The sequence below is a fragment of the Lissotriton vulgaris genome, chromosome 4_1 (genome assembly GCF_964263255.1).
Source record: "Lissotriton vulgaris chromosome 4_1, aLisVul1.2, whole genome shotgun sequence".
In the NCBI taxonomy this organism is placed as follows: Eukaryota; Metazoa; Chordata; class Amphibia; order Caudata; family Salamandridae; genus Lissotriton; species Lissotriton vulgaris.
The window spans coordinates 37,397,986-37,411,039 of NC_141691.1; the positions used below are offsets into that span (position 1 = coordinate 37,397,986).

The 13,054-nt window shown below is 42.9% G+C and overlaps 1 protein-coding gene across 1 annotated transcript in view; it reads right to left on the minus strand.

Annotated features, from left to right (window-relative positions):
• Positions 1–2,397: 2,397 nt before the first annotated feature.
• The window catches only part of LOC147718297 (nicotinamide N-methyltransferase-like), a 106,667-nt gene continuing 96,010 nt past the window's right edge, over positions 2,398–13,054 (minus strand). Inside the window, exon 2 of the mRNA XM_086967184.1 lies at positions 2,398–4,059. Within this exon, the coding sequence (XP_086823310.1) occupies positions 3,624–4,059 (436 nt within the window). The 3' untranslated portion in view covers positions 2,398–3,623. The remainder of the gene's footprint in view (positions 4,060–13,054) is intronic.

Sequence of the window (13,054 nt, forward strand, 5' to 3'; positions counted from 1 at the left end):
TTATACACCTACATCGACATTACAAACCAGCACACATCATATTGACTTATGCAGTCATCCTAATCACTTGATCATACTAACAAATACTCAGCTACACACTTATACAAACACCACTTTAATTATTCATATAGTAACTCAGATAGTAACTCAAACTCAATATGTTATAAAATCACTATTGCATGTATAATGTTTTCGATACAGTCACTCATACAATCACTGAGTCCTACGTATACTTATGCATATATAACAACTGTCACATATACTACCTTTTATATTTCTAGTTTGTTGGACATGTATCATTTAGAAAATATATTTACTCATTACCACGCCCATAAAGACATTCACTCATCTAAACAACTGTTTCCACATACAGTCTTAACCTCATATACCTACTAAATCAACTATTTACACATCTTCATCTTTTGACAGACACACACCTCCCACCCACCTACAGACACATTCACAATTCCATACAAATACTCACTTAACTAATTAATAAGTAATATAAACTTTCAAATAGCTGGTAACCAACGTATGTAGTAGTTTAAGCAACAAGAGATAGAGTGATATAGATATTCACACAGTTTAATCACTATCCCATATATTTAGAGAAACACTTTAAATTAGTCACTTAGACAGTGAATCACAGTGCTACTAAATCCTCCATCCAGACACCTATACATCCACTCAGTCTTCAATGCACAATGCTATATAAATAATACTTACTTAAATATCAAACCAAACCACATTCACTGGATGATGTCATCGGTGATGTCATCAGTGATGTCGTTTGAGATGTCATCAGTGATGTCATCAGTGATGTCACTGACCATGTCATGAATGATGTAATATGTGACATAATCAGCAGTGGATTGCGGGCGCGGAGTTATAGTTAGTAAATGTTTTTCTTTTCTCCTATGGTCTTTCCTTCATTTCTTCTGAAATTCCACCGATATAGTACAACTAACTATATCGGTGGAATTTCAATGGTTTTGTACGAGTAAAATGTCCAGCTAACTAGAACACCCCTAAAACCTATGTTTTTTTCAGTGAATTATATATATATATTTAGGAGGAAAGTAAGAATGAAAGTAAGAGAAGAAAGAAAGATGGGAATATGGAAGATTGGAAGCAAGGGTGGAAGCAAAAAAATTAACAGCCAGGAGAAATGAAGGAAAGACCATTGGAGAAAAGAAAAACATGAAACCAAAAATTAGTAAAGATGGAAAGGAGAAAAGCTAAATTTGGGGTAATCTCTCACTGCCAAAAAATACCTCTGGTGAATAAACACTTTCTTTTTCAGGAGTGCTTCATGACAAATGTCTGTAAAAACCTGTAGTGTTCTTGTTCAAATTGTTTGCAAACTGGTCTATGAGGAGCTCAATCAATCAATCAAGCATTTGTAGAGCATGACAAATCACCCACAAGGGTCTCAAGACACTGGGCAATTATCTGCTATGAGGGAGCAAAGGTGCAGTCCTAAAGTGCAGGTGGCGGTTGTTCCATGCCTTGGCTGCCATGTTGGAGGAGAACGTCCTCCTTTGCTGGTTCAGTGGATCCGCGGGGTGTTTGCAGGGGAGAGGCATTAGGAGTAAAGCTGCTGTCTCCATTTCTTTAAGTAGCCCATAAACATTTCTGACACAGTTCAAGTACAGTTGGCAGCCCTTGATAAAATGGTAATTTTTTTGTTAGTGTATTTGCAGAACTACTTAGAAAGCGTCTAAATAGGCCAAATTCCTTTTGAAATGAGGTGTGATATGCCCCATTTGGACACATTATTTCCTACTTTTCCCTGGGCAAGGAACAAATCTTATCCGCAACCAAACCTTCCATCAAATGAGTAGCAGCCCTGGTTGCCGCATTCACTTGCTCAGTGCCTTCAGAGGAATGTTTCAAAGAGGGGGTCAATTCTTTTTTGCCGTCACTCAGCTGCTAATATGTCCGTCTTCTGCAATGAATGCAGGTTTATGGTAAACATGTGTAAAATGACAGAATCAGTGCAATTTAAGGAGTAAATGAGGCAAAGTACTGGCTTTGCAATTGTTTAATCTGCTATGGGCCCTAATGCAAGGACGCTCAAGGATTGTGCATTTAGAGACCTAACAAACTGCCAACTTTGTCCTCTCCGTAAGCAGAATCATAAAATACTACACTTCAGTGTAAATCCCTGCCCCAAATTAACAAAAAGTATATAGCTAAATAAAAGAATAACATGACCTTGACATGGTAATGAAAATAACATAGCTAGCAATCATTGGTGGGTCCCAAAATCAATATTATGCAGTTGAAATTATTATCTGATCATGAATCATAGTTTGTGAAATTTCAAACAAATAGTAAACACGCATTGGAAAAGCCAATAGGTCTTTATTTAAAAGAATGTTGTATTGTCATGTGAAGTGTTACAGGTAGAGAGAGTGGATGAGTATTTGTGTAGAAGCACAAAACTGTAGAATAATATTGGTGTAGGTTAAACTACCAGGTGACTGCTGCTCTGTCAAGCCAGACTAAAAAATCCATGTAGTTTAATGACTATCCGTGTGCCATTTGTATTACTGTCTGAGAAAAACATCATCAATTATTTAGTTATCCAAGACAGTTGAATAGCATGCTTGGACCCTTGAAAGTTCAACACCAGGTAAAAATTATTATAGATATGTGGAGTGCGAGCACGTTTTGTGGATGCACAGATCTTCTGCTTAATCAACACATGTATTTTTGCTTTCCACATGTCATGCCAAAGCCTACCTCCGTGTATACTCACAGAATTGTCTGGCAACAGACAATTATGTGAGACCATATCCCAGAGTGATACCATAAAAACAGGAGAAGGGGATTTGGTTAAAAATCATGAATGATGATGCACTCTTAACATAATTCAAACTAGGCATACATTTTTGGAGTAAGATGGATAAACAAAGTCAATGGTCAAAGGCATTGCACAGCAGACTTAGATAAATGAGGGAGGAGGAAGTGGTTCTGACACATGTACCACAATCATCTTTGAAAATAAATGGAGTTAATATGAACTACGTACTCATGTATCTGAAAAATTGGCACTATTAAAGCCAGGCCACTGGTTCTTGGCGACATTTGTGAGAATGAGGATACAGATTGTTGGCTTTATAATAAAAAAAACATTCAAAGCCAGGTAAGTCAATACAAGGAGATTAGATGACATTACTATTTGTTGACTGGATTTATGCATCAACTACTCACTCCAACTATAACCACTCACACTTATGCATCAACTACTACAACAATTATTCACACTTATGCATCAAGTACTCACTAATACTTCAACTACTCACATTTAAGCATCAAGTACTCACTACTACTACAACTACTCACATTTATGCATCAATTACTCACTACTACTACAACTACTGACATTTATGCATCAACTACTCACAACTACTACAGCTACTCAAATGTCTGCATTAACTACTCCCTTTTATAACCCAACATTGTATGCTCAGCTTTATGGAACATTTTGTGCTTATAATTTAAAGAAAGGACTTAAGACATCATGGAAAAACTGGAAAAGCAGGAATTTGATATTATTCCAATCTCAATTTTCCACTAATTTGCCTCCTGACAGTTTTCTCTTTTTTATTTGAAGACTACATTTGTCTCTCTTTACGTGCTTTTAAAATGACAACATATTTATGATCTAATATATCATACAAACATTCTGTTTTCCGATTAAAAATGTAATCTTCCTCAATGACATAACCAGCCCCCTTGAGAGCATCCTTCAGAAAATCCAGATCCAAACAGAAAATAGGAAACTTGAAGTCGCCGCACATGTAAAACGTTGCTTCAAGGGCGGCACTCATTATTAGATGTCCTCCGGTCTTTAACAGTGAGGAGACATTTTTCAGGGCTTCGCAGTAGGACTTCTTGTCTGTGACAAAGTGCTCCAAACAGTGTGTCAAAAGCAGACAGTCAGCCTGGGGAAGGTTTACAGAAGACAGAGGATTACAGCTTGTGACATCATGTTTGAGAACTCTTTTGAATTTTCTTCGTAACATGTTTTCCTTCTCCATCCATGTGTCTCTGAAAGCAAAGAGATACAACTTGATTATAATGCTTTTTTTGTTGACTGACACATGTTTTGTAATGTGAAGATGATCATATTCAAGCTAATTGTATAAAAATGTATATCTGTTTTCAAGATGGTTGCCCCCTCAGGCTGTGCTACTCATTTTGTATCACACACTTCTCTGAAGCAAATCTCTGGTTTATGAACCATAAGCCAATACAGATGTCATTACACTTCGCTTCTGCCATAAACACTCAGACATCTGTTTTGCTTTCTCAAATTAGTTGTTTGCTGGACAAACAAAAACATTGTTTACATGTAGGGGAAGTATTTCCCAGAGATTCAAAAGCCTATGCAATGTTAATAAAATACATGTTTTTGGAAATGTGGTCATTGCCAGATACATTTACAATCAGGGCTTCTTTCTTCCATATCACACATGATGTGGGAACACTCTTCCCCCTCACCAGCAATCGACACTTCATTTGACTCCTACTCAACTGTGCTCTTCACCAACTCCCATAATAGCTTGGTCTGACATTCTCCAAGGAACGCACCCTAAAAGTCAAGTCCCAGATCCAGGGGAGTAACAAACGCCCCTGCAGCCCCCGTGGTGCGGGGGGCCTCACTCTAAAGTACATAAAGAGGGCCCCTCAGCTCTTTGGTGAGAGCTGTGAGAGAGGCTTGCGCTGAAGCAAGCCTCTCTCCCTTTAAAGCAGGTGCTGCAGCCTGCTCTTACCCCCTCGCCCCCTTCCCCTGACTGAAGAGAAACAAAGAATCAACATACATTGTTTCTCTTCAGTCACTGCCAGAGCCAGGCCTGTGACAAGGGTGGGGGCCTCAGAGACAGCAGTCTCCGCAGGGCTCATTTCCTCTGAGGCAAAACAGGATCTGCTGGGAGCAGAGAGGTTTTAAGGCATGGGCAACGTGGGCGCTGGCCCAGGGCCCCAGTTTTTCAGGGCGGCCGTCTGATAGAGCAAGCTCTGTTCTGCAGAGAATCTTGACCTGCTGACCTTGACTAATTCTTAAACTGATTGTTTTAAATATCGTTTTTCTTAAATTTATTTTTAATGTGGGTGATGAGCATGGGTGTCTGCAGAAATGTTTCTGGGGGGCAATTTTTAACTTCATCACCATCCCCCTTGCACCCTTCTCCCCCTCCCCATTCTACCCTACTCCTCTTCTGCCTTGCACCGCTTTCAACCTTGCACCATTGTCCCCTCTGCCTTGCACCATTCTCCCCTCTGCCTTGCACCCTTCTCCCATCTGCCTTCAACCCTTCTCCCCTCTGCCTTGGACACTTCTCCTCTTCTACCTTGAACCCTTATCCACCTTGCACCATTCTCCCCTCGGCCATGAACCGTTCTCCCCTCTGCCTTGCACACTTCTACCCCTTATGTCTTGCACCATTCTCCCCTATGCCTTGCACCCTTCTCCTCTCTGCCTTGCACCCTTCTCCTCTCTGCCTTGCACCCTCTCCCCTCTGCCTTGCACCCTTCCCCCCTCTGCCCTGCGCCCTTCTTCCCTCTGCCTTGCATCCTTCTCCCCTCCCTGTTGCACCCTTCTCCCCTCTGCCTTGCAACCTTCTCCTCTTCTACCTTGAACCCTTATCCACCTTGCACCATGTTTCCCTCTGCCATGTATCATTCTCCGCTCTGCCTTGCACCCTTCTACCCCTTCTGCCTTGCACCATTCTCCCCCTTCGCCTTGCACCCTTCTCTCCCTCTGCCTTACACCATTCTCCCCCTCCGCCTTGCACCCTTCTCCACTAGGAACTCATATCCCCCTTTGCCATGCACCCTTCTCTCCGTTGCACCCTTCTCCCCTCCCCTCCCCTTGCCCCTTCTCCCCTCTGACTTGCACCTCCCTGTTGTAATTTGGCAGTGGCTAGATTAAGCATTAGCAGTAGACATGCTGTATTCAGCAAGTATTGTAACATCGTGCAGAACTCCATTTTGTATTTGTGGCAGCCAATTTCTTCTTCCACATGTTGCCATGTGCTCATCATGTGCTTTGTCCTACCTCCTTGTTAACTGCACCTGAAATCTGCCCAGCTACAGGCTATATTTAGCATCTCCACTTTCAGCATGCTCAGGCATGCCCAGTAGGGTTTGCAGCTGTTACTAATTAGTTCCAGATAGGAATGTGTTTACTAGTTTCTGAAAACAGTTAACTTCGCCCACTCATCGATTGTGCCTTCCAATATGCCCTTTTATGTACATATTTTGTACCGCCTTCTTTTGAACACCTAAAAAGGAATTCCGTGTATTAGTCTGGCCACACGTGGTCCTAGATACTTCACGGATTCAAGAATGGGTCCTTCCACTTATTCAATTGAAGCAGGTCTGCAGTGTCTGAATAGATATATTTCAATATCTTATTAGATATGTGTATGTCAATTCGTTGTACATTGCATCGATATTACATATCACGCTACTGTTTATAACTTTCAACAGAGATAAAAGGGGCATTACATTCCCTATTTTTAACTGATGTAATGGCAAGTCTTTGGTTGCATATTGGAATTTGGGCAAAACAGACCCTGCTTGTTTTAATTAAAAGCTTGCCATATATTTACAGAGTTTGTGAATAGCCAATGACTGTTCGCAATCCCTGAGTTTAAATCGAAATAAACATTGTTTTCTAGTTTTTCAGAAGCCTATGTTCATGGCTGTTCATTCGGGAAAGCAAGGTACCTAGCATCCCTCAATTTAGAGCCAGAAAAACATTTATTTCGAGTTTTGTCAGGAGCCTGTGTTCGTAGCTATATACTTGGAGTGGCAGGTTGCCTAGCATTAAAGAAAATGGGTCCATAGGTCAGCCCCCCTAGATCTAAAGGTTCGCGTTTCACATACCTCTAAATTCAGCGAATGCTCTGTCCGTCCGGTCTCCTTGGTTGTCAATCAATCAATCAATCAGGAGTTTGTTAAAGCACGACTACTCACCCGTGAGTGTCTCAAGGTGCTAGGGGTAGGGGGGGGTAGGGGGTGCAGGTTCTATTCCATCAAGGAGGGGGTCTGTCGAAGAGCAAGGTTTTGAGGTTTCTTGCGAAGATGGGGAGTGATGTTGTCTGTCTAAGGTGGAGCGGAAGGGCGTTCCATGCTTTGGCCGCAAGGAAAGAGAAGGAGCGGCCTCCTGATCTGGTCTTTCTGGTGCGAGGGACCACGGCGTAGGAAAGCTGGGCTGATCATAGGGTCCTTTGGGGTGCGTGGAATTTGAGTTGGCTGTTCAGGAATGCTGGTCCGGTGCCGTGGAGGGCCTTGTGTGCGTGGGTGAGCATCTTAAAGGTGATTCCTGCCTCGACGGGGAGCCAGTGGAGTGTGCGCAGGTGCTGGGAGATGTGGCAGTGTTTTCGCAAGTTGAGGACCAGTCTTGCGGCGGTGTTCTGGATGTTCTGTAGCTTGCGGATGAGGTTTTTGTTTATTCCGGCGTAGAGTGCATTGCCGTAGTCGAGTCTGCTGGTAACCAGGGCGTGAGTGACTGTCTTTCGGTGATCGAGGGGATCCATTTGTAGGTCTTACGAAGGAGGCGGAGGGTGTGGAAGCAGGAAGATGAGACAGAGTTGATCTGGTCCATTTTGAGCTCGGATTCCCAGGTTGCGTGCGTGGTCTGTGGGGGTTGGCGGGTTTCCGAGAGCGGTGGGCCACCAGGTGTCGGGGTTTGGGCCCGTGATGAGTACTTCTGTTTTGTTGGTGTTTAGTTGTAGGCAGCTGTTTTTCATCCATTTGGCGACGGCTTCCATGCCTTCTCGAAAGTTGCGCCTGGCGGTGTTGGGCTCGTGGGATAGGGAGAGGATGATCTGGGTGTCGTCTGCGTATGACACGATGTTGAGTCCGTAGGTTCTGACGATGGGGGCAAGTGGAGCCATGTAGACGTTGAAGAGCGTCGGGCTGAGGGAGGAACCCTGGGAGACTCCACAGGTGGTCGGTGTGGGGTCCGAGAGGAAAGGGGGGAGTCTGACCCGCTGCGTCCTGCCAGAGAGGAAGGAGCAGATCCAGTCGAGGGCCTTGTCCTGGATTCCTGCATCGTAGAGTCTGCGTATTAGGGTGCGGTGGGAGACTGTGTCGAACGCCGCTGAATGGTCGAGGAGGATGAGGGCTATTGTTTCTCCTTTGTCCAGTAAGGTGCAGATGTCGTCTGTTGCTGCGAGGAGGGTGGTTTCCGTACTGTGGTTTTTTCTGAAGCCGGATTGGGAGGAGTTGAGGATGTTGTGTTCTTCAATGAAAGTGGCGAGTTGGCTGTTGATGGCTTTCTTGATGACTTTCACTGGGAACGGGAGCAGGGAGATGTGTCTATAGTTTTTGAGGTCGGTGGGGTCCGCTGAGGGTTTCTTTAGGAGGGGGTTGACCTCGGCGTGTTTCCAGTCATCGGGGAACGAGGCGGTCGCAAGGCAGCGGTTGATGGTGTGGCAGAGCATGGGTGCGATGGTGTTGGCGGCTCTGTTGAAGATGTGGTGGGGGCAGGGGTCCGTGGGGGCCCCTGAGTGGATTGACTTTTTTGTCTTCAGTGTGTCTTCGGTGGTGAGGGCTGTCCAGTCATCAATCGCTGGTTTCCGCGTGTCGGGGTGGTTGGTGAGGGTTCAGTGTGTTGGTTGTCTTCGTCGAAGTTGTCGTAGATGCTCTTGATTTTGTGGTGGAAAAAGATGCTGAGTTTGTTGCAGAGGTCTCATGAGGGAGGGATGTCGGTAGACTCGCTGGTGGGTTGGGCGAACTCCTTGATGATGCTGAAGAGTTCCTTGCTGTTGTGTGCGTGGGTGGAGATTCTGTCTTCAATCGATTTTTTCCTCGTTTCTCTGATGAGTTGATGGTGGGCGTTGGTGGCGGCTCTGAAGTTGTTGTGGGCTTCTGTAGATTTGGTGTTTCTCCAGGTCTTTTCGAGGCGGCGGCATGTGCGCCTGGACTCTCGAAGTTCAGTGGTTGTCGGTATCGGTTTAAAGCATTACGCTGAGTCATTGCTTATATACTCAGTGCGGTTTCAATTTCCGTATAATTAGGAGCCGCCTGTGATTAATTGAGCAGAATTAGAGTACATTGTTGTCGCCATGATTGTAGTTTTTTTTAGGCAGTCCGAGTCCGCAATTATAAACGGACTATTGTATACAAACCCGTATTGAATATTTCGTGGGTCCAATCCGACCCTATATCTTGTTAATAATTTTCGCGGGCTGGTCAAAGTAAATATTGTGATTTTTGATAAGCACACATGGCGAGTTTTGGCAGTTACTACGATCTCTAGTACATTGTAAGCGCGATGATTATAGTTTTCTCAACCACTATGAGTCCATAATAAAGAATTGACTTCTTTTAAATAAATATTCGTGTTCTTTTAATTCGGGGTATTGCTAAAGCCCCAAATCTTTCATGGTTATTTTTACAAATAATCGAGATAGCGATTATTATGTTGATGTAGAGAACCTATATGACTAATTTCGGCAGTTATTGTTTGTTTTCATAAATTCACAGCGGAAGTTATTGTTCGCCATTTTGGTAGTATTTTGTATTTCAGAGTTATCTCAAACATGCTCTATCTCCCTGAGATAACCACATGAGTATACATACATTATGGGTGACAGACATTTTTAGAAAAACAAGAAACCTGTTTAGTAAGGTTTTAGGGGTAAACATAATTCATGCATACCAAACGTTATCACGGCACATGGGAATTGGTGACCATAGATATAAAAATAATGAGCCCTCCATGGTAGTAATTAAATTTTGTGGGGGATGTATCAGTATAGTTTAAAGTCCCCGTTATTTCTTTAGATTAAGTACAAATTCCCAGATTAAGTATTAACGTCTGATTTACTGCCAATTATTTTCCATATAATTTACACATGTATGGCAAAGTCTGAGGGAACTCATCACGTCCTATATAGGGTACATTTTAATGAGCATCCCATTACTTCATAAGCAGGTTACAATACATAGAACCTATGAGTAAATTAAATGTTTACAAAGAGAGAGGATATTATGCGATTGGTGGTACGGTCATATATCCTACCAGGTGACTAAAATCTTTAACTACATTCGAGCGGAAATCCAGACAAGACATGTTTGAATGTGTGCGAATGTGGGTGAAAGAAGTGCAAGGGCTGTTTGAAAAAGAGCAACGGAAGAATGTGTATGAAAAAGTGCAAGAATTAAGGAAGAAAGAAGTGAAAGAATTGGAATAGAGACAGGAGAAGGAGCGCAGATTACAAATATCTGGCCCATATGCTGTTCGGCAACCTCTTTATCCTGTCCTTAGTAAATCACAAGATGATTTCTCATTGCTAGATCGTCCTCCGCCTCCGTATGCCGTTCTGTCTGCTCCATCATACGAAGATGACGATTCCAGGGCAGATCGAACCAAACCAGATACTCGCTCTATGCTGTCGGTCGAATGTGCAGAAGAACTTAGAAAGACTGTTTGTCAAGCACTTCGTGATTCTGTTACTGTTTCTAACATCTTAGATAGTTTATAGGGGTGGCAGGACACAGAGCGATTATATGTTACCGAGCATTTTGATGAAGAAGTTGTTGGCATGTTTCAGAAAGTCTCTGGTGTTTTAGAACCAGATGATGTAGCAGCCGATTGTAAGCAAATACGTAATGGGCTTTTTACTCTCCCCCAGGTGGCAGATACGATAAGATGGTTGTTCAAACTATGAACTGAGGCGCTTCGTATGCGAGAGGAGAAACGCAAAACAGATGCAGATGCACGGACGGATTTGCTTGGCGGTAAACAATCATCTATCTTTGGAACAGATAAGACCTCAATAGTGCATCCAAAGCCTATGCGAGAGGCTGCGCCTTTATATGTTGTTCCTAAGGGAGCGGGTACAAGTGATGATAAGTCCTCTGTAGATGCTAAAGGTTATTTTGTATATAATTGGATGTACACTCCCTGGAATAGGGCAGATGTAATGGCACTTAAAACTGCATTGCCTGACCCGCGGAAAAATCCAGCCGCTTTCTATGAGGAAGTAGAGGGAGCCATAAATTCTTGTACCATGACATTAGCTGATATCGATTTATTTTTCGGGCTAATATTACTACCTGCTATATGGAGATCCGTGCGTAAAGTTGATGATCGCGCAGCATATGGGGCATTATGGAAGGAGATAGAGACGGAAGATGAGGATAGGGAACCAGCAAAAAAGCCATGTCAGTTGATTTTAGACCTTCCTGTTGCAATACTAACTAAGTTAAAAACTATTATTAGCATCATGTAAACAGAAGAGAGATGAATAGGTTTTAGATTTCTTTACGCGTTTTGAGGAAGCCTTTCATGATTTTAGTGGTCAGTCGCTAACGGACGATAAGGGTCGACATTAGTTTGTAGATAAATATGTTACAAATCTATTACCAGGAGTGGCTAGCCGTTTAAAAGCGAGTGAAAGCTCTTGGACTACCTCTTCTCCGGCATCTCTCCTGACTCAATATTATGAGCGTCAGGAATTAGAAGTGAAGGGTAGTGAGGATAAGAAGTCTAAAGAACTAAAAACGAAGGTTATGTTATCTCAGGTTTATGGTCCACCTCCTAGAGGTAATGATAGAGGCGGACAAGGATTTTTTGGCTCTTTTTACACTCGTTCAAATTTGGCTGTTGATCAATGCGCATATTGTCGGAAATTTGGCCATTGGGCTATTCAGGTCTTAGGGGCAACATTAACGATCGCGCTAGGTTTGATTCTAATGTGCGGGTACAAAATGGGTTCAATACTTTTGACAGGCGCAACCAATTCCAGATGTCTGATTATGTGCTGCCTGATTTACATGATTCTGCTTATGCATAGGATTGCGTAGGATGGGGTAAGGAATCAGTTGAAGTTCCAGTAGATCAGAGGTGTCCTTATGTTGCAGCACATGTTTTGGGTCCTACTGATCAGTTTCTGGTTTATATAGGAGCTACTCGTAGCGCTCTGTCTAAACAATTGGTTCAGAGGGCTCCCCTGTCTGGATTAACGATCACATCGATAGGGTTCGATGGAACACCTTCCCTTAGCCTATTATCACAACCACTTGCATTTCATGTTGATAAATTTGCTGCTCCATGCCCGTTTTTGCTCTCCCCAAACACACCAGATAATATTGTGGGTCTTGATATGCTAGATATTCAGAGCTACAATAAGATGTTCCCCTGAAGGAGTACGTGTGATTTTGAATGATAAATAACCAGTGATGGACAGAGTTTGCATTGCTAAAGAGGATACTGCATTAGCCTCCCTACCTAAAACTTTGTGGGCTACTTCAGATACTGATGTGTGACAGATGGTTATTCCCCGGTGCATATTATTGTAAAGGATGGAGCTGTGTTACCACCTTTGCCTCAATATAGAATTTCACAGGAGGGTGAGGAAGCACTCACACGAATTGTACAAGATCTCATTGAAGTGGGGGTGGTTGAAGAAGTTCCATTTAATGTTTGTAACAGCCCGATTCTCCCAATTTTGAAGAAAGACACTGATACTAGGATTTATTGATTTATAATTGACCTACGGGAGGTGAATAAGATAGTGGTGCCACAATACCCAGTGGTTTCTGACATCACAACACTTCTTACTTAAGTTCCACCTACTGCAACCACGTTCTCTGTTATAGACTTGAAGAACGCCTTCTTTTCGATCCCTATTCATCCTGATAGCCGATATCTGTTCGGTTTCACTTTGAATAATTGATTGTAAAGATTTTGTAGAGTTCCCCAAGGCTATACTGAGAGTCCTAGTATTTACTGCCAAGCATTAAAGAGACAACTTGATACTTTTGTTCTGCCCGAAGGTGTGGCGCTGATACAATATGTCGATGATATCAGGTTGGCAGCTGATACCTCTGAACAATGTGAAAAATGCACTTTGTCCTTGCTTTCTTTCCTTGCTTCACAACATCACAAAGTATCGAAAAAGAAACTGCAGGATTGTAGAGCAAAGGTAACCTACTTAGGTCACCTTTTGTCTAAGGAGGGGTGTGCACTCACATCAGATCGCATTCAGGCAATTTTAGACACACCAGTACCTTCTACACAGAAAGA